Genomic DNA, 22,223 nt, shown 5'->3' with positions numbered 1-22,223 from the left:
GAAAGTAAGCAGACCTTTTATTTACTGAAAGCTACCAACATCAACTGAGACCAAACTGGATATGGTTGTAGGTAAGGTTAAATCAGGTTAAAGTTGAAAGCTATTTTGCAGCTCAACTTTCCCATCGGTACTTCCGTTTCCATTCACTCATTTTAATGCTGTAACTCTAATTTATGAATGAGCCATCACACTGCCTATTCTACTTTTGCCATCCAGGCAGAGAAGAAGGACTCCAACACTTGATATTATTAGATGAGGAGCAATTTCCTGACTCAATGAGATTAAGAGCATGCTGACCTTACAGCTTCAGAGTCATATCATTCAAATGATGTACATGAGCAGGAAGTACCCGCTTTGTTTTGTTACAAAATATTCTTAAGCAAATTTGTCAGAACATTAATACAAATTATTACTCTTAATATTTTTATTTCAGCCTGCTTTTAAACCAGATTTAGATTTATTGTCCCAAAGGGATATTTGTTTCCACACCAGTACACACACACACACATATATATATATATATATATATGCATAACAACATAGACGCAACACAGCAGAGCATGCACCAAAATGTGCCACACTCTTGAGATTCAATAAGCCTCATCTGAATTTTAAAGCAATGTTCAGCTGGATGCAGTTAACAAACTATTAGAAAAGTGTCTAGATTGACAAGTGTGTTTTGGTATTTTGAGCTCAGATCTCGGGAGTGGGACTATGATGCAGTTGCAATTTCCATCTCTTTTTGACAAATGGTTAAAGTTGGAATCTAGAGAATGCATTATGTCAATGAAGGTCCTCACAAGTATAGATTGTTGTGGGGGGTGTTTGGGGAGCATATGGGGCATGTGGCTTTTTTGCAAGCATGCTGGGTAGAATATACATGTTGAAATACAAACTGAAGAGCGTCCGTGGCATTTCTGTAGTGTGTGTCTGTGTCAGAGTCTGTGTGTGTGTCACTCAGCAGCATGGGGTAGATACCAGCTGAGTTTAAAGAGCATCATGTAGAGGAGAAGCAGCCACTGTCTGTCAACCACCAGCCAGAGCCAGCACTGGAGCTCTGAATTCCCATCCATCCCCTTCATCTGGCCTCAGTACAAATAGACCACCAAATCAGAGTCGCAGATTTCTGTGGTTTCAGAGTGGTGAGTGTGTGTGTGTGTGTGTGTGTGTGTGTGTGTGTGTGTGTGTGTGTGTGTGTGTGTGTGTGAGTGTGCGCGCGCCAGCGAATGAACCATACTGACTGAGCCTCTTTAAGCCCTGCAGCAAACAGTATCTTCCTGGTATTTTTTCAGGACAGACAAAAATCAACCGTTGAAGATCTGACCTGTTCCTTGTTAACCTGGGTTGCACACACACACGCACACACACACGCGCACACACACACGCACACACACACGCACACACACACACACACACACACACACAGCTCATCTGTCACTAAAAAAGTAGCCAAAAGGAAAAAAGCATGACAAAAAGCTCAACTGCCTATTCAGAGAATCTACTGTAGCATTTTATTCAGTATTGTCAGTGTACAGCCTTGTTTTTGTCCTGGAGAAAATTTACAGCAGGACAACGTTGCTTTGAAACATGTCAAACACAGAAGTCAGATTTTCTTTTCTTCAATTTAGTTTATTTAACTAAAGTGCTGAATGGAATCATGCACAGAGGATGTTGTTTCAGGTAAAATGTTACGACAACACACGTGATTCTGCTATATGTGACACTGAATATTGTTTGACAAACATAAGAACATGCGAGTACATGAAGAGGAAAAAGCACCCATGAAATGACAGACAAGCAAGAATAATTATTTTAAAAATTTGAGATTAAAAAGTTTTAAATAAACCGAAAGATTTCACCCTATTATTGCTGGTGTATTGATGATGTAGAGAAAATATGATGTTATTTAGAACAGCAACCACACAACATAACTACTATCAGAAATGTGACTCATCTGCTAGTCAGAAGTTACAGCAACATGCACAACAACATATATAAAAGGTATAATAAATACCTTTTTTACTTTGTATATCTGTCAGCATATGCATACGATATACAGTACACTGCATTTGATTTACGCCTGTATCCTGCTATACACGGGTGCTCAGGTAGTATTCCCATTGTGTTTATAGAGTATCAAGAATAATTTTAGTTCCTTTTCCCTGTTTGTGTTCTCAAGAGGTATCAGCGTGCTTTCACAAGACTGTATTGAAATTCAACCTCGCACCCCAGCCCTTCGTTCTACATGTTCTGCAGTTATTGTGTTTGGGACCTGAAAGTCACAGGAACAAAACGAGGCTCAAGTGATTCGGGTCTCTTTCTTCAGTGCCATGGTAACTGTGATGGAGAAAGTTCAGCTCAGCTTTTTGTGTCCACAGAAAAGGGACAGAAAATAAGGTTGCAATCCTACAGTGAAACCAACTTTGAAACACGGCGATACTACCAGATTCCAGTGATTTTAACTAATATAAAGCATCTTGATGAAGGGTTTATCATAACTCTGTAGCGTTGCAACCCATATTCCTGGCTACGTTAAAAATAAATGCCTCTAAGATTAACAACACTGCAATTTAAGTCATTACAAATATGATTCATTCTCATAAAAACCCTAACAACAAATTTACAATAATCCTCTTACTGCTGCTCCTGCATGGGGAACAATAATCTGTTCTCTGCTCAATTGAGCTGCATACTAATAGGGTGATTATGAGGCCTAATTATCAGATGGCACTTGTCAAGAAGAAGCCGTGCAGTTTGCCCCGAGGACAAAATGCAAAACCGAGACAAAATGTTGTTTCTACTGAAAAGCCACTAAGGGGTGTCTCTCTTTAACACTATAGCTGGTTGGAAGTCAAGAGGACACTTTAGATGGCAAGAGGAGGAGTCAGAGAAGATACCATCAGGTATAAACATGCAGTAAAAATGTAGTGTACACACAAGACTCAACCCTAACAGTGAGTCAACTCTGCAAGCACTGAATCGGTTTCTAATCATTAACATACATCATGAATACATTAGTCGCATGTTTAGGAGAACATAAAAGATGCATATTCCCTGAGGCCAGCATATGGCGACAGGGACGGTCAAGAAGAATTGGTAAGAAGGATAAACACTCACGGTCCTGACGTGGTGACTTTAACTTTGTGACTACACTAGAGACACATTGATAGAGGCATTGAATGAAAAGAAGTGGCTGTTGGCATGTGTGAAGTAACACACAGTGGAGTTTTCTATCGGTGTCCAATCTCGTCACTTGTTTTTAATGTACCATACAACCAGAAAATGCACTTATTCCACTTTAAATTGGGTCATGTGTTATGTGTGACTTGTTTCCGGAAGATGAAGGGTGGAAGGGCGAGTGAGAGTTGGAGAGAGGAGTGTCGCTGTTGTCAGAGATTGTTGTGTTGTGTGTACAGAAAGGGTAACTTAGTGTGATCTAAAAGAGTTTCAATGTTGGGGCTGAATATTTAGCTAATTTCGTCAATATGGAGGCGACACAAGATTTCAGAAGGCGACTTATAAATAAACAGACTAGATCAAGTAAATCATAAAGAAAAACATTAAAGTTGTCCAGAATGTCTTCAGACACTTAAGAACAATCTGAGCCTGTCAGAGGCTAAATGGAGCACTTTGAGTGGATGTTAATTGACGGTGCAGAATTGCACGATATGATTACGTTGCAGTCCGTTTAGCGGCTGCTGGCTACAGCGTTCTCGCTCAGTACTGGACCAATTTGAATCATTGTTGTCCCCATTAGTCAGACAAAAACATAGGAAAATATGATCCAGGTAAAAATGATAAGGTTACCCTGTAATGTACCTTCCACTTAACCAACTCCCTGTTTTTGGCACTCTTGTGGCTGACATTAAGTGGCAGGACAGTTTTTGAACACTCATGAGCATCAGGAGGTAGATTCACCATATTTCCAATCTCACACGCTGTTAATAATTCAGCATTCAATATAAAGACAGACAGGCTGTCCGGGAGGGAACAATAGATGTGAATTATTGATATCTCTCTCTCTCCTCCTGTCTCGGGATTAGAAGAAGTTAATATAGTGTAAATAAGAGGAGAAATTATATTTGGACCAATATTTTTCTGACCCCTAAGGAACAAATGTATTAAACTGAAATTACGACGAGTTATTGCTGCCATCTTTGGAAAGCACTTAAAATGTGCTTTGACTCCAAATGTATTGAAATGAAAGAGCTTTAGCCAGGCTCTCATGTCTTTCTGCCCCCAGTTCGTTTTCTTTCCACACATCTTTCATGTGTAGTAGTAACGTTTGGGGAAGGAGGCTCCCCAAGGCTTTAGCTTCCTTTACTCCAATTACCACCAATGTCACCTCTCCATTTTCTCTCATGCTTCCTCTCTCATTGTAGCCGTCATTCTCAGCCCTCAATTCCCTTCTGCCTGTCCACTTCTTATTTCAACAGTAGAGGATGAAATATAGTGAGACCACAGCAAAGACAAATACAGTACAAATGCCAATTCTGTAACCCACCATACACATCATGCACACTGCAGCTGACCCCCCAAGGGGACAAGACGAAATTCAAAAAGTATTTGCCGCCCGAGACATTTTTCCATCAAATATCAGCTCTGAAATAGATCCCTTTGCTGCCAGGTGTAGTGCTGAAGCTTGTGATTGTGTTGACATTGAGCTGAGAGTCAATACGGCAATGTAGAGATGAGGAGACGGTCTCACATGTGATTGGTACATTTCCACCAGGTTTTCCTGCCTCCGAGCCAATCTGAGCCATGGTTCTGGCCGTTTCTCCAGAGAGGCGATGCGGCACGCTGGCGCAGTGAAGGACACTGCGTCTTCTGCAATGCCCTACCCACGAACACATACAGTACAAACCCACCCACATACAACCACCATGTATCACTCGAACATGCAAATGCCCATTAAAAATGCTCTCACGTCCTTAATTAAATATGTAATTTCACTTGTATAAATAACACAAAAAACATCTTCGTCCTAGTGCAGAGAATTAATTTAGACATGAGAATTAAAAATCTCACATCAGAAAGTGACACACTGAAAGCTTTTGTAAAGCAATGAAGGGTTTGCATCATGGATTGCAGTAGTGCGGGCAATGTGTACTGATTTCATTGGTTACACTCTAATTGCAGTGGCAAAAAAAACCCCAGAAATAAATCAGCATATGGCCTCGCTGTCATCACCTATAGCTCACAATCACACCCACACCCCCTGTAGCACACAGCTCCTTATGTGCCTGCGTGTGTGCCTAGTTTGTGAGCGTCTTTCTGCATGCATGGGGTGGGTGTCTCCACTACTACTGTCAGTTGTATGCAAGTGCAGCAGAGAGCGGCAGTGTGAGAAGACAAAAGCATCGAAACAGACACAGCAGAGACAAGGTCACATGGCTGTATTCTTCGCTCTATCCTTTCCTCGTCACCTCCCGGCTCTGCATTGTTACTCACACTGCTTCAGTCTTTGACTACGGGACATCCAAAGCTGCACATTTCAGTTTACTGCTCAGGTTACTGATGTTCTTCAATTTCAGCCAAGCAACGCAGTCGATACAGAAGACTATTAAAATTGAGCCATCAAAGCAGCCTTGTGTGAATCCCTGCTAGATAAGCGCCATGTGGTCAGCTATGACTGACTGGTTACACTCGGCTGAGTCTGGCTGATCTGCTGGCAAACAGCAGAAGCTGTTGATTAGGGCTCTCATAGAGGATTAAAAACAATAACTTGCCTCATTACAGAGGTTAGATTTAGGTTTGGAAGCCCTGATAAACGCTAAACAAATACGCCAAACCCTTGAGACCTATAGACAGCTGATTTCTAATCAACATGAGCCAGATCGTATTACATCCACATGCCTCACATGCTTGAAATCTCTGCTGGTGCTCTAAGTACGTGATCTCCACTTGTGCACCTGGCAAACAGCCGGTGCATATGATTTATGCTTGTTTAATCTTTACCCGATTGCATTCTCATTGAACTAAAGGTGTGGCGTCTGAGAAGAACTATATAATGTGTATCTTGAGCAGAAGTGCAAAGCTTCTGTCCACCTTTGAAGATGTAGAGATCACAGCCAGTTATGCTCATCCTCATTCAAGTGGCAGCATGTTCAGGCCTGGGGATCAGGAGATCATTGCCATGACCAGAACAGATGTGCACACTCACGTAAATAGTCACACATGCAGGCACAGAGACGGAGGCACAGTAATGACAAGTTATTGACTAGAGGATCCATAACCTTAAAAGGCCCTCATCTCTAAATTAGAGAGCTGAGGCGGCTCCATGATTACCTCGACTCCTCTGAGCACCTTGTACCTCTCCCTGAACCATCCCCTCCCAAAAACACATCATCGTTTTTCATATATTTGTACCCCCGCCCCTGCTTCCTCTGCCCTCTTTTTCTCTACACCTCGAACCCCTTCACCCCATTTTGCCAACACCACATTTGCACCAGTGGAAATCTGATCCTCCCACACTCAAGACTGTAAAATGCCCCAAATCTAAAAATACCGTCCGAGCTGGAGCCACATCCTCATCTGAACTCCTCACCCTTTCTTCCACCACAACAGTTGCAATCCAGACCCATCGTCCTCTAAACCAACCCATACGTTTCCCTCTCTCCCCCTCTCCTCTGCCTCTTTCCTCGCCTTCATTCAGGCAAGATCTAATTCACTGATGAATAATGGATGGATGGACGGATGGATAGAAGACTTTCATCTATCAAGGTTCTGTTTCTCTCTCTGTCTTTCTCTTGCGGGATGGCTGCAGTGCTAATGCAGGGCAACATGCATTGGAGATGAGCCCAGGGACCTCCCACTCAGTCTGTCTGTCTGCTGCCTGAAGGATCTCTAGCTCTCCCTTTCTATCCGTTTCTGATCCACACTGGTCGTCGGCAATCCCATTCAATCTATTTAACATCGTTTTAAAACCTTTTTCTTTTACTTTATTTTCACAATCGTCATGTCAAACATAAAAGCAAAGAATGCTGGCCATCTTTATTCATCGCCGTCTTCATCCAATTAACTGTCACCTTTTCAATCGTTCATTACTTCAGTTCGATTAGACCCTGACCTTGGGATAGCGATCCTAGGTTTGTATTGACCCTGACCCCCCTGCTTCCCTCCCCTCTAATACCCTTAGAAGCCTCATCAAAGGACTGCTCTCAATCCACCTCCCCTCCTTTACTGCTCTGTAGGATCGAGGCTGCTTAAATCACTCTGGAAGCTAAACCTGCTGAACCCCATTGGCCCATTCTGTAAGTTTGATTACGGATGTAGGCCTAACTGCTCAAGAAATGTCCTGTTTGAATGCCAATTAGGTGTATAATTTAGAAGAGACCTTGCCATGGCAGTCTATTGTGGACTCATAATCGCCACTGGATGAAGAGTCTCAGGCGTCTTCACCTCTCCTGGAAATATTGAAGTAATGGCGCAGAGAAACAGGCTCTAAAAAAACACCCTCATGTCATTTTTATAGACAATAGATAAGGTTTTGTCCTCCAACAGATCTCACTCATTTTGGGTCATTGGGTCCTATACTCACTTATAGCTGTCGTGTTTCAGTGTTGCGCCACTTTATTTAGTTTGGCTTTGATTTTCTCTGTGTCTACCTTCTAGGTGGATCCAAGATTTAGGACCAAAAAAAATAAACCAACCCCCACCAAAAACCCACAATTAGTGCTTTTAGCGAGCAAAAGCAGCAGCTTGTCAAAGAGCCGATCAATAATGCAGGCTGGTGGGAGACCCAGGCTGCCACACTACTGTCCTGCTGAACCCTCCTGCCTGTCTACCTGTCTGTCTGCCTTTCAATCCAGCTCACTTCTTTCCGTCCATTGCTTCTCTCACCTTCTGAGTGCCTGCCTGACCTCCTGCCATGCTGCCAGCATCTGCCTGTCTTTTTTTTAACCACACACGCAGAGTTGTATGTGTTTCTCTCAGCCGGGCTGCTTGTTATGCATGTATCCCTTAGCTGCGGCTGGGGGGGGGGGGGGGGGGGGGGACGACTCTATGTACCGGTATATAAATGCATGTATTCATTTATCCCTCTACTATATAGATGCATCCAGGGTTTTCCATAATTTATGCAGCATTCTAGTATTTATCATTGTTTATCACTTGTATACTTGATGTGCAATAACAAAGTAATCAAGTGGTTTAGACCAAAGCAAGGTAAACAGCATTGTTTAGAAAATAAAAAAGGGAAATAAACTGATATTTTCCGAAGAGTGCTTGAATAAAAAAAAAAAAGAATTTTAAACATGCCAAATCGAGAAAATGACAGAAATCAGAATGCCAGTCCACACAGGACAAACTCCAAGGGGGATCAACCACAGTCATAACAACAGCTGCTGTTCCATGAAATACACCAGCAGAATAATAATCAGCACTGTATTACACAGGCTAGCAGGCTTCAACTAACCTCTCACTACGTCCGTCAACAGCAGACAAAATAGCAGACGAGCGAGCGGCATGGGACAACAATGGAAAATAGCAGAATAAGTGCTGGCTGAAAGGTGTAGTTGAGGTGATTGGTAGCTGTGATTCATGTTGCTGCTTTCATTAAGCAGATTCGGTACGATGGCTCACAAACAGACACAAAAATATTCATTTGGAAGTGGTAAGAGGGGTATTTGCAGAGCTAAAAAAACAAAACAAAAGGTGCAACAGCGAGCAGGTTTACTGTTCTGGTTATTGTCCAGTAATCAAAGCCACGACGAGCCAAATGAGAAAAAAGCCTCGGAAGCTGCGTAGCAGATACCAGGCAGTGATGGTGCAGGTGTCTGGGATGGAAAAAACAACATCTGTCTGTGTAGGTGCCTTGTCTGACTCAATGGGAAACATTAATTTCATCCAACCATACATCCATCTCGTTTTATGGAGAGGTACGATTTATATTCTGTTTTATTTTATTCCACTTTAATCTCATCACATAACTGCAAAGTTTAAGTGGTGGTTTGATGATGCTCTTTGAAGAAATGACTGGCTCGGTTCCCTCTCCCCACTCCGATAGCAGCCCAGCTACCCTGGACCACTTAAACACAAACACGGTCTGGCAAGGCCCCAAGCCAGACACACCACTGTGTGTTTCTGCACACCGACTATCTGTACCAATGTGACGTCTGCATGCCCAATAGCCCCACAGCACAGAAACAAACCTGCACACATGCACATGCATACAGACATGCAAATGTATGCGCACTGATTCCAAAACATCACTATCAGCAGTTTCATGTGCAGCAAAATACAGGCACCATGTATGTATTTATGTATTCTCATTTCAGTGTGCAGTATAATGGGATTGTCAGTCTCTGAGCTGAATGTGACATGGCTGGGATAATGGCTAGTGACAGAACACATTCTGAGATCAAGTACCCTGCATCAACTTAAACATCTTGATAGATAGATAGATAGACAGACAGACAGACAGACAGACAGACAGACAGACAGACAGACAGACAGACAGACAGACAGACAGACAGACAGACAGACAGACAGACAGACAGACAGACAGACAGACAGACAGACAGATAGACAGATAGACAGACAGATAGATAGATAGACAGACAGATAGATAGATAGACAGATAGACAGACAGACAGACAGATAGACAGACTTTATTTATCCCCAGGGGGAAATTTGTATGTTACAGCAGCAAGACACACCAATTAGCAAAGTAACCAAAATATGAAGTATTAAAAAATGCACAATAGAATAACAGAGTAGGACAAATTAAAATATCAGAATATAGAATATATAAGATAAAAATGCACAGTATATACAATGAAATAGAATAGTGTTGAATTATCTGACTAGGTGAAGAACAGTAGTGCAAAAGTCAACCCCAGCAAACAACAGTGAAGCGGTGTGTAGTTATGTGGAGGATGATCTGGCCAGAGCTGTTTTATTGTAAAGTCTTATTGCAGTGGGCAGGAATGTTCTCCTGTATCTTTCCTTGTGACAGCGGAGCTGGATCAGTCTGTTGGAGAAAGTGCTCCGCTGTCCCTGCAGGAGGTGGTGGAGAGGGTGATCCGAGTTATCCAGTATGGATGATAGTTTCTTCAGTGTCCTCCTCTCCACCACCTCTTCCAGATTGTCTTGTTTGCAGCCAATGATGGAGCCGGCCTTCTTAACCAGTTTGTTCATTCTGTTGGTGTCTCCGGCTCCAATGCTGCTCACCCAGCAGACTACAGAAGTACAGTGCACTGGCCACAACAGACCGATAGAACATCTCCAGCATCTTGCTGCACACGTTGAATGATCGAAGTTTCCTCAAGAAAAAGAGTTGACTCATCCCCTTCTTGTACACAGCGTTGATGTTGGTCTTCCAGTTCAGTCTGCTGTCGATGGAGACACCCAGGTACTTGTACTCCTCCACTATGTCCATATCCTCTCTCCCAGAACTCTCAGCGGTTGTGGAGCTGTCGTCTTCCTCCTGAAGTCGACCACCATCCTTCTCTGGTCTTGGCCACGTTCAGACGCAGGTGATTTCTACCGGCCCACTCCACAAAGTCATCCACTACTGCCCTGTACTCCTCCTCCCGTCCGTCCCTTACACACCCGACCACTGCAGAGTCATCAGAGAACTTCTGCAGATGGCATGACCCAGAGTTGTACTGGAAGTCAGTGGTGTACAAGGTGAACAGGAAGGGAGACAGAACAGTTCGCTGTGGGGCTCCAGTATCACTGACCACCGTATCAGACAGCACACGGCCCAGTCGTAAAAACTGTGGTCTGCCTGTGAGGTAGTCAGTGATCCAGGAGACGGTGGATGCGTTCACCCCCACCACCCGCAGCTTCTCACTCAGCAGCACTGGTTGGATGGTGTTGAATGCACTGGAGAAATCAAAGAAAGTGATTCTCACAGAGCCACCGGATCATCCAGGTGCGACTGAGCTCGTTGCAGCAGGTAGATGATGGTGATTACAAGGTTAAAGGTTTGAGTGTTCATGAACATTCTTATCTTGTTCTTTAAAAGGGTTAGGTTAGGACTCCTTAAATAAAAGTGGACGTCTTATTTCAACACAATAAAACACATAACTGATAGGGTTAATAAAAAATATATATTGGAGCCTACGTAAACTTCTTGGTGAATAGACTACTATCACATTTATTTTTGATGGAAATTGTACAGCAATTCATCGCCACACTGCACACATCCTATTTACAGGTCACTGCTTTTACGCTGTTATTGATTTGACTGCATGAAACATGAAAAGCCTTAAAGGGATAAGGCAACGGACAGCAAAGCCACAAGTCAGTAGGGACAATAAGGTGGACATTTCCTTAAGGACCTTTACCATGCAAGATAGAAAAGTAAATGAGATGAGATGGATAAGAAATATCCATTCATTTTATGTTTGTTTTTTTGTCTGATTCATTCATCCCTGACATCTAAGCCTTGTGATTCAGAGAAAGAAAATCTATTCTCTGGTCCCCTGAGCTGTAAGCCAATAACGTAGCACCCCATTCTCCTCCTCGGACACAGTGTGTGTGTGTGTGTGTGTGTGTGTGTGTGTGTGTGTGTGTGTGTGTGTGTGTGTGTGTGTGTGTGTGTGTGTGTGTGTGTGTGTGTGTGCGCGCGTGTGTGTGTGTGTGTGTGTTTATGGTACTACACAGCAGCCCCACCCTTACTCCCAGTGCCATCACTGCTACCTCCCCACAGCTCCCCCTTACTCCCACCCAGTATAGATACCATCACAGTAGAAGACCGGCCATTTACAGAGAAGCAGAATGAAGGACACAATGAATGAATGAGAATGACTGAGACCACCACTGAATGACTTGCAGTGTGAAACCTCCTCCCCCTCCCAGCGGGATTAGAAAAATGCTTCAATACAAATATAAGCACGTATGGCATGTGGCGCATGCAAACATTGCTGGAAAGAATGACACAAACACCCCGAGATTACCGTTAAAGCTGTGTGTGTGTTATCTGGGGCAATTGTTCTCAGATTGCTGTAACAATCAGAAGACTAATTGAATTAAATCGTGGCATAACTCATTCTAATGGTTGGGACACGGGGAACCAGAGATCCAACCAGCTGTTCTCTCTGTTGTCTTCCTCCGGCTCTCCACAGTACAGGGACAGGAGTGTTTTAATTCACAATTACATAAGGACCAACAGAGGGGTGAAGGGAATAAGAACAAAGGATCTTAACGAGGGGTGAAGGGTCATATGCAGCAGCAGAGCCACCATAATGTGCATGGGTTTTTGTGTCGGTTTGCAGCAAGCTCTCTTAATTACTGTACATTCATCTTGTTGAAGCTGAATGATTCATTAGACTAAAAATGGTGCTGAAAGAAGTGCACTTCATGTTCCCACAGAGTGTGGTGGGTGGTGCTAATGTGTGTAATGTCTGTTTAAACAAAAGCCCAGCTAGCACTGCAACACATAACACCACATGAGAGACAATATGCTTTCATAGAAAGATCAAACTATGAACATTGCACATATTTATTAATGTTGTTTGGCCATGTGTGGTGACAGTCTCACCACCTGACAACAACACGAATGTAGAGGCCTTGACAGAGGCCTTGAACTGCTGCCTGTTCAGTGTTGTGTCTATCTACTACACACCTCTATCAGGGTGTTCGGCAAGAGAGCCGAGTGGGTGAGCAAGCAGTTGCAACCCAGTAAACGGTCTCCCTGAGGCAAGGGAAACACCTTCTGAATAACAAAAATACTCCTTTTTGTAATGACCGAGGAAGGAGGGAGAGAGGGAGAGAGGGAGAATCAAACCTGCATATTTAGTCTTCCACTCAGGAAGCAGATTTAATAAAATAATCATGGTTGAAAATTAGGATTAAGATGTACACAATGGATATCACTATGTATGTGCATTGGTGACATACAACTTAAAGATTATTTCATTTGATAAAAAAAACACAATTTAGGAGAATTGAATGACTGTTTTGGTTTCTTGAGCTGCAAAACAATCCTGAGCTCAATTGTGAGGATTTGCTGCCTTCTCGCCATCTTATGTGACAGTAAAATTAACATATTTGTGTTTTGGACTGTTAGTTGGACAAAAATGCAACACAAAACTATCACCTTGGATTTGAGGATATGTGTTTCAAATCAATAAATTGAGAAAATAATTGGCAGATGAAGTCAAAAATGACAATAATTGTTAGTTGCTCTACTGGTTTCCAATCTGCATGACACAAACAACACAGGAAAGACAAATAAATATTTTATGTAATATAAGTAGCTCAGGATATGTGTCCATATGATGTGTGGTGACATGTCCTTGAGCAATATACCATAAACAAAAATGTGCTCCTGATGCTCCAGTGTTCAACAGCTGCCATCAATGTACAAGTGTTTGTGTGAATAATAGGCAAACTGTTATGCGCTTTGTCCACTAAAGTCAAGAAAAAACCCGCTATATAAGTGCAATTTCTTTCTGTCCCAGTTTAAATTCGATCAGATTTGACAGATTGGGTCTAGTGGAGTGTGGAAAGAAAGTGATGCAGTAAGCTTGAAGTTTATAACACCTGCTAATCTTATTTCTCTTATGAAAAGTCAACAAAATCTCAGCCACAGGAGACAGTAGACAGGACTCAATAACAGTTTGTCTGCTTCGACTGCTGTTTTCATTACAGCCTCTCGCTGTCCCATAAATACACGAAAAGGGAGCGACGACTGTCTGAAACATTCAAAGAAGTCTTCGCTCCTATAAAACAGATGACATTGCTGATACACCTTCTTTTGCACTTGCCTGCTTCAGTGTTTTGATTTGTGAAAAAAATACAGAAAAGAACACAAATCAAAATCATTTAGTGGGGACTGTTGAAACCTCACAACGACACCAGATGAATGACACGGAAGGATCTTCGATACTGATTGATTGATCCCGTCACCATTCATAGGAAGACCATATCTATCTTGTGACAGAGCAGAGCAGAGCAGTGACCCATGGTTACAACTCAGACCTGAGACAGGAAACGATTTATCATCCACGCCACCTCTTCTAGCATGGCTAACAGCCTCTGGAGACAGCTCTCAAAGGACAGACACCCAACAACACATGTTCAACAGTCGTGTTAAATGTTAGGAGCAAGCAATACCTGTAGAAACAGTATAATATACGCACAAAGCCAATGAGTTTAATACCCTTAAAACACATTTCATCTAATTTTGTTCTCCTTTCACACCTACTGCTGTTAAAAATAAAGTTGACAAATGTCTGTCTTCCTGCCTAAAGCTGACTCTCACACACACACACACACACACACACACACACAGTGCTGTCATCCACACTCTGTGACTGTGTGTTACATGCTTGTTGATCATGGATGGAGTCATATCATACTCCCATCCATATCGAGACCGTTCATCTGGAACTGAGCTCTGTGAGTCGCAGGTCTGTGCCGCCGAACAATCTATCACTATACAGACAAACGCACAAGTTTAGTGCACGATTGCTTATGCCATCACAGTACAGACACGCAAGCGCGGTAGAGGTCAGTTTTGTGCAGCCAGATTTCAGAACAAGCCCATTTTTTTTCCCCAGACACATAAAGTAGGCCGTGTCTCGAGCCTGCAACTAAAGAAAGTTGTTTACCTCCACAAACTGGTATCTAAAATCGTTTACATTCTTTCCCTCCACACACATCATGTGCAGTCTAATGCCAGAGATTAATTATAGCCAATGGTCTTTCTTATCTTTGCTGTGTTGAGCAGCAACACTCAGCACTGCCGGCCATTGAACTCCAGCTCTGGTCTGCCACGTGGACGACTGGTGCACTGTTGTTTTAACCCACTGAGAGTTACTGAGGACGATTTCAGAAAACAAAACTTTTATCTTTGATTCACGGCATGTTTTTTTTCTTATGCGAGTTCAAAAGCTAAGACAGTAAGCTGGAAGGTAATGATTTGGTAATTGCCGGTGGTCTGGTTGAGTCATTGCCTACGGAGTGAGTGGCAGCATGTTAGCGATGATTTCCACCTATTTTTAGCAGACGGAAGGCTGTTATTCTGGGGATGCCCAAACAGGCCCCAGGCAGAGTACAGTGAGTACACAAGTGTGTGACTGTGTGTGTGTGTGTGTGTGTCTGTTTGTTTACCTTCTATGGACGGGGCTTGGTCCTGGGCAGCATACAGCATGTCCTTGAAAGCCTGATGAGGAAAGCAGAAAAAAATGATGACACAAAAAACAGGTTGTACACAGATGTACTTTTGCCAGGATGTTTAAGTATATGACAAGTCATTAGAGTCCATATAATCCATAGATACAGAGGATTCATGTATACATACATGTATGGAGTAACTGCGGGGTCATTTAAAAGATTAGAGTCGGTTCCACATCAAATATAGTGTATTTACAGTACACCAGTACAAGTAAGAAAGGATTACAGTAGACCATGCATTACACAAGTATTAGCACCATCTGCTTTTAGAGTAGCATTTAAACCATCTAAAGCTATTTTAGAGCCATTAACTTAACTCTTGTTTACAGCAACTGCCACACAGCTGTTAACATAACAAACAAGGCACAAACCCTGGAATTTTAATGAACTCATTTAATGCAAGTTACGTACACATTTATTTCTACACTTGCATTAGCTCAAAGAACTGCCAACGTTTCGGCCCAACTGTAGCATATTTTGATTGCTGTAAATAAAGAATGAGCCACATGCAGTGAAGTATATGAACGCGCTTGGGATGAGTTTAGAATGAGAGTGCTGCTGTGTTATTGCTGTGATTTAGTTGATCGAAAACAGTGAAACGGCCTGACTCCACAAGACTTTACAAAATGAACAATGATAACGTAAATTACAGATGAAATAAAATAGTTCTTTGACACGTTCAGAGATTGACACTTTCTAATTAAAAGTGCAGATTGGGGACATAGAGAGAGACAGGCAGACAGACAGAAACAAGGGAGAGAGACAGACATGATATGAGGTTGTTTCTCTGAACTAAGATTGATCGCAAAGATAATAGAAACTGACAGATAATTACACGCTGGCTCATCTGAACATATCAGTGGTAATCAGAGTAAAGACTCAAACTGAATCGTGCTTCCTGACTAAACTGCAAAATAGAAAAAAAAACTTTACAAATTACATTTTTACTAGGAACTAGTAGTGTTCAGCAAACTGTAAGTAAATAAAATGTGCAAATATGACGAGCAGCTGAAGGAGAAAAATGTTCCTGACAGATTGTATGTTTGATCCACTTATCCACTGATCATATCTAACCACTCTCTGTGTCCAGGTTTCTATACAGCCGTCTGCTTTTGCACCATGACAGTGAGAGAGCGGTGTGAGTAATCCCGTGTGTGGGTGGGAGCCACTTAGAAACTGCTGTGCATTAGACAGCAACCTGGATTGTTGAAACTCAAATTCCTCTGTGAATTACCTGCAGAATGAGACCGACACTGGAGTCTAATCCAAGAGGTACACATTTCATTTGTCCGTAGCATGTTGTCTCTACCTTGTCTGATAAAGATCACAGAAGACCAACACACACACACGCACACACACACCATTGTGCAGGGCTCGGTCCTGGCTAATCTCTGGTGAGCAAAAAAGGCCCTCCTGACTAATAGGTGGGAAATAAGACATTCGGATCCAGACAGGGAGGCATTGCCATGGTGATGGCAGTGATGAGAAAGGAGGGTGGGGGGCTCTTTGGGGAACTGGGATAAACCTGTGGGCTTGGCAGTAATCAGTGGGGAAACCTGTAGACAATAACTAAGTCAAGCCTAATGGGGCCATCCGTTCGAATGTCGTAGCACACTGATGTATGTGTATGTATGTTGGACTGAGGCGGCTGTCCATGGAGTTCAATCCTTTCATAGCATTGACAAGTTGAGTGGACACTAAAGCAACATATTTTGAGATGGTCATGTCCTTCTCCAAGGTGCTTGAGATTGGTATCCCTGTGCTTGAGATGGACACACGGCGCGCGTCATTAGTTTGAAGAGATCTCTGGCTCAATTAATGTCAATCGTGGATCAATTGAATCCCTGGCTCTGTCTCCGAGTGGATCCCTGCATGGAGAAACAGGAGCAGAGAGGGTAGGAGGAGGGGAGGGAGGGGGGAGGGCAGCAGAGGGGCAGGTCTGGTCGGGGACCAGATGTCCTCCCAGTGGGGGAGGAACGACGAGGTGAGGATGGGAGGAAGGAGCGAGGTATAGAAAGGGGGGGGGGGGGGTTCTCAGCAGTTGCCCCGCCATGCCTGTTGTACACATAATGTTGTTGAACATGCTGATAAATCACACAGTCGTTACACAAAATACAGATGAGGAGAGGAATGCTCTATATTTGATGTACTATTTCCATTATTTCTGTCACAAATCAAAGCTCGCTCTGCTGGTTAAGACATCCAAACTAAATCACTCCGATTAATTAGGGAAAGACAACTCTTAACCTTTGAACGAACAGCAATCACTCACTGAAATCACCCAAGCACCTGCTTTTCGTCAACATAATGTCCCTATACTGGTTTGAATTGTAAATGTGAGTGTCTGCATGCACCCTCCCCCTCATCCACACTTACACAAGTGATTAGACTGCAGAGGTAAATGCATAAGTGGCCTTGTTCTCTCGCCCACACACACACACACACACCTGCATCTCTAATACACATTAGTTTCATCATATAAATCTGAATACAGTTGCCACACCTATTGTCTGCACACATCTCACGTCTTGCGTGAAAAAGCCTTGAGCATGGAGAGAAAATTACTTAAAAAGCAGACAGTAAACTCAGCTCATAAAAACGACGTCTTTTTTTTAATGTTTGCACTTAATAACTATTACATTTAGAGGCAAACCCCCACATATCAACCTACATCCCCTGCCCTTTGTCAGAAGCACGACATGCACACCTCCATACCAAACAGCTGTTTAGCATATAGGTTTATAACTACAATCCGACAGGATAAAGCAAGACACCTTACTCAACGAAGACTGTTATTGCTGGAATGGCCACTTTGCTGCATCCTTCTCATCTGCATAGAAACTGGCTGACCAATCTAAATAGACAGCGCACAGCTTTCCACACAATAGCGTGCTCTAAAAAAGAAAAAGGTGGAGAGCGAAAACTGGGCAGCAGGTTAATTAACCCAACTAGCACACAAAGGCAAGGATATCACTTCAAACCAGTCAATTTAGATGTGGGCGCGCCACAGATACAGCCAGCGTGGAAGGGTCTTATTTTACTGCATGGACGACGGGTAAAAGTCACCTGTGTTGCTTGAATAATGTGTCCGTTGGTAGTTTAATGGACAGACAACTGTATTACACTACAGCTGATGTGACGGCTGCAGTGGCCACTGCAACGCAGAATGGAGAATAAATATCGGAGGGGCGGTTGGCTACCACTGTGTGTAATGACTGGATGCTTTTTATGCATTTCTCCAGCTTTCTGTCATGTCCCCTTCATTGAATTGAGTCCATGGGTTGACGCTGCTCCTGTTGCACCACAGCAGCATATCCAGGCTTTGCATTTTTAGGCTTGACATTAAATTTCCCTTTAAGGTTGGTTTTATCTCAGTGACCCACTTCACCAAAGTAAACTGAAGTTGATGTTTGTCCTTCATCTGCAGGTGAAAGGTCTCTCCCCATCCCTCCCACAGCTGGTGTGCAGAGGTCAGACAAAGAGTGACGGCAGCCACAGTAACACAAACACACACAAACACACACAAACCCATCCTTCATGCAAACCCTATATGTATAATTCAGATTTGAGGTGGAATACAGATTGTATGGATAGGGGACCAGCCCTGTTATACATAATTCGCCAACAGCTACCAATGTGAGAACAATGTTTGTAAGGACTGGGTTTTTGGGATGGAAACAAAAACAAAGGCCTCTGCTCCATGCGAGTCTCATAATGGTCGATTACAGATGTCTTCACGCCAGATTTATTGCTTTGCTGTAAATTTAAATCTTATAAAAGTAAGAAGTACTAAATATAGACCGATGAAGTCAATTAATCTTTCATGCTTATAAAAAAAACAGTTATTCCTGTAAGAAAGTGATGAAAATACCCTTTGATATGCATGATTCCAGTTAAAAAACATGCAATCATCTGCAATAAAATTTCGGAATCAAATTGCCTCTGTTGACTGGCGTAAATATATGTCTAAAATAGTATAACATTAAAACTTTGTCATTCAAGATAATTATATCCGATATATCTGAATACCAACACAAAACGTGGATGACAGAGAAAATCTATCATCATCCATCTCAGGTCAGTGAGTGCCGAGCCGAAGACTGGAGGTGTAAAATGGCTGGTGTGGACATGCATCTGTCCCTGGGCTCACCGTGCGTCTGTCTGTGCACACAGCGACTGCACACAGGATGTGAATGTATGCTTATAATCAATTAAAATTGCATTCCACTGTAGAGTTGCCCTCTCATCAGTTTGTCCACTACATATCCGACACCCCTTTTTTTCTACTTTAATTATGATGTTTTTATCACACGATGATGACAGCATATCATTCATGCCTCCAAATGTCTGCTGTAGCAATAATCTAACTTAATAATACTGTTCAGGGCATGTTTCCAAAATAAAACCAGTGAAGTGAGCCTCTATTGAGCCTGGGATGTAGGCTGCTGAGGTTGATGAAAACAGGGTCTTTGTCTATAATTCATAGAGCTAAATGGAACGGAGCAGCCTGCCCTGTCACTGCATGTCTGCACTAAAGCTCTTAATGTTGAGCCAGCGAGAAGTGAAGTGTGAATATGAAATACTGCTCAAGTACTGTACACCACCCAACAAAGAGCATGTGTGCACACAAAGGTCTCCATAACTCTGCAGATGCAGAGACCAGAGAGAATATCCTGTTGGATGAAGTCTTGCAGGTTGATTGCCTGTTTAATTGTGCAGAATAGTAATAACAACTACACTGAGATATACTAAAAATACTATATAACTCTGGTCAAAAACAAGGAATAATTACAGAAGAATATTTGCAATTTTACAGCAATGCATAATTAATGTTTGGGAAATGTCTCTGTTGTTCAGTTAGATGTGCAAATAATTTGGACAAAAATCCAAAGAAAATGTGAATTTATTGAACGGAATTATCAAAGTAATTGACAATGAACACCATTTTCCCTTTTTAAAATATAAGCATAGCCCTCAGTTATATGATGGACAGACTAAAATAAAAAGAAATCAAGGTTTGGAACAAAATAATATGCAGGCTAAATGAAATCGATGGTATCATTTTTCGTTTTGCAAAGAAAACTAAACCTACAAAAAACGAAATAAATTAAAATGTCGATAATATTGTGAAATATCTATACTCTCTATGTATTCTTAAAAAAAAGAACATAATTGTTTTGTGAATCGTTTCAAGAAAGGCATTCAATTGTTCATATTGTTAATTTTTAAGTGTCAAAACTGAGCAAACAGCCATAATAAGCAATGAATGCTGCCTCTGGCTTAACACCCGCAGTCAATTTTCCGTCCATAAACAATAGCACATCCCTTATTTTGGTGTGATTTATTGCTTTCAGTAGCAGGCGAAACTGAACCTGAAATAAAGGTTTAAAAATTCACATTGTGTCTTAGTTGAAAGCCATATTCGCTCTTTTCTTCCACTTCCCTCTCAAAAAAATGATGTATTTTGGGGGAGTTTCGGCCATGACCATATTTACAAAGAGTTTATTTCTAATACAATATAACATTTTCACTTTACCTCATACTGAAGATACTGTTTCCTCCACTCTGGAGTGATGTGGGACGAAAGATGCTCCGCGAATTTCATTTTGCCGGAACAACTGTCCTCTCAAACCTCCGTTAAATCCAAGAGCGGCTGTCCCCTTCCTTCCCCGTCGACGACGCGACTTTTGCTGTTTCAGTCAACTTGCTGGCTCAACATGCGGTGCGTCAGCCCCGGCGCACTCAGCTCCTCCTCACTCCACTTCTGTCTCGTCCCGGTCAGTGCACTCCGAGCAGATCCCGTCCCGCATACTACTTCGCGGGAGGGACGGCAAATGGCAGCGGCAGCGGCCTCTCTCCTTTAACAGGTGGTCAGCTTTGAACGCAGCCGGTGAAGAGTGGCTCAGTGACTTTGCTCCGTGCCTCACTGGGCAGATCTGGGCACGTTGCGGTCCGCCATCGATTTGAGCCACAGCGACGTGGTTGCGTCAGCAGAGCGCGCACTGGCACCGGGCGTTGTTGGGACCTCCAGTGAAAACTAGTTGGCGGTGCGGCCAGGGAACCCCTCACCTTCTATCTACACGCAGATACATCAGGGGCCGTCCGAGAAGCTTGCTTTTGCTATTGTTGTGTCTGCAATGAAAGAGGGGATACAGTTAAACTCCATAATAGAAACACATTATCTGATATTATTTTAAGTTTACATTCAGTCATTTGTATCCAACCAGCTACCAGTGTAAACTCCATGTAACCTTTTAAAGATCACGTGCATCACTTATGCATGGGAAAACATCACTTTGTCCCTCTTCTGCTCGCATTTGTGATTAACAATCCTATTCGAGTTATGGTTAAGCAGAGTAGCCTGCTTAGTTCTACAATTCATCCTGAAATGGGACAGCGAATTACAGACAGGCTATTTGGATGCTCAGTTTAATAGGCCTGCAGAAGATTGTGTCTGTAGAAAAGCAGAGTTATAACAGGATAATAGGCTATTAGGGTACTCATATGTCAAAATGATCTGATTGTTGTCCAAACTCCAAAGCTCCCCACATACATGGCAAATGCAATGAAAGGTAATGACAGTAAGACTACAAACATCCTAAAAAAAAAGTTAAATAGGCTATTACGTGTACTTTTGTTATGCAAATATCCACTGGTTTTGAGTTGATCTCATGCGCGTTTGGGACAACTGCTCAGTGTCTGTGTCAGGTGACAATTCATCATCATGCCAATAGCAGCACCTGCTGGACAAACTGCGCTAATGCAATTTTTGCCACCAATGCGTATACATAGCTATATTTACCTTTATAAAAAGGTGTCAACGAAACTCAAAGTCGCTGCAGTAGAGGACATAAAATCGACCTGAATATTTAAACTGAAATTGGACAAATTGGACTCGACAGTAATACAACGAGCTGTAAAGCCCATATTAACTTCTGCATTACTCGGCTGTAGATCAAGGCTATCATCAAGCAACCATGTAGCTGACTAGTAACTTTAAACAAACACAGACAGAATAACCCAAATTTGACCCGTCCAAAGAACCAATTATCCAAATGCAAGCTAGGTAAGTTATTCAATAACGTTAGCTTTTG

The 22,223-nt window shown here is 42.5% G+C and overlaps 1 protein-coding gene across 2 annotated transcripts in view; it reads right to left on the bottom strand.

The window, feature by feature from the left end:
• The window catches only part of xpr1a (xenotropic and polytropic retrovirus receptor 1a), a 60,634-nt gene extending 39,833 nt beyond the window's left edge, over window positions 1–20,801 (bottom strand). For both annotated transcript variants that reach the window (XM_079266733.1, XM_079266734.1), the window contains exons 1-2: window positions 20,666–20,801; window positions 15,067–15,118 (exon numbers count right to left, since the gene is read on the bottom strand). In XM_079266733.1, coding sequence (XP_079122859.1) covers window positions 15,067–15,118; window positions 20,666–20,734 — 121 coding nt within the window. In that variant the 5' untranslated portion in view covers window positions 20,735–20,801. The remainder of the gene's footprint in view (window positions 1–15,066; window positions 15,119–20,665) is intronic.
• Between the last annotated feature and the right edge of the window lie 1,422 nt (window positions 20,802–22,223).

The sequence above is a fragment of the Melanostigma gelatinosum genome (genome assembly GCF_949748355.1).
Source record: "Melanostigma gelatinosum genome assembly, chromosome: 4".
Lineage (NCBI taxonomy): Eukaryota > Metazoa > Chordata > Actinopteri > Perciformes > Zoarcidae > Melanostigma > Melanostigma gelatinosum.
This window is presented reverse-complemented; position numbering and strand designations above follow the sequence as displayed.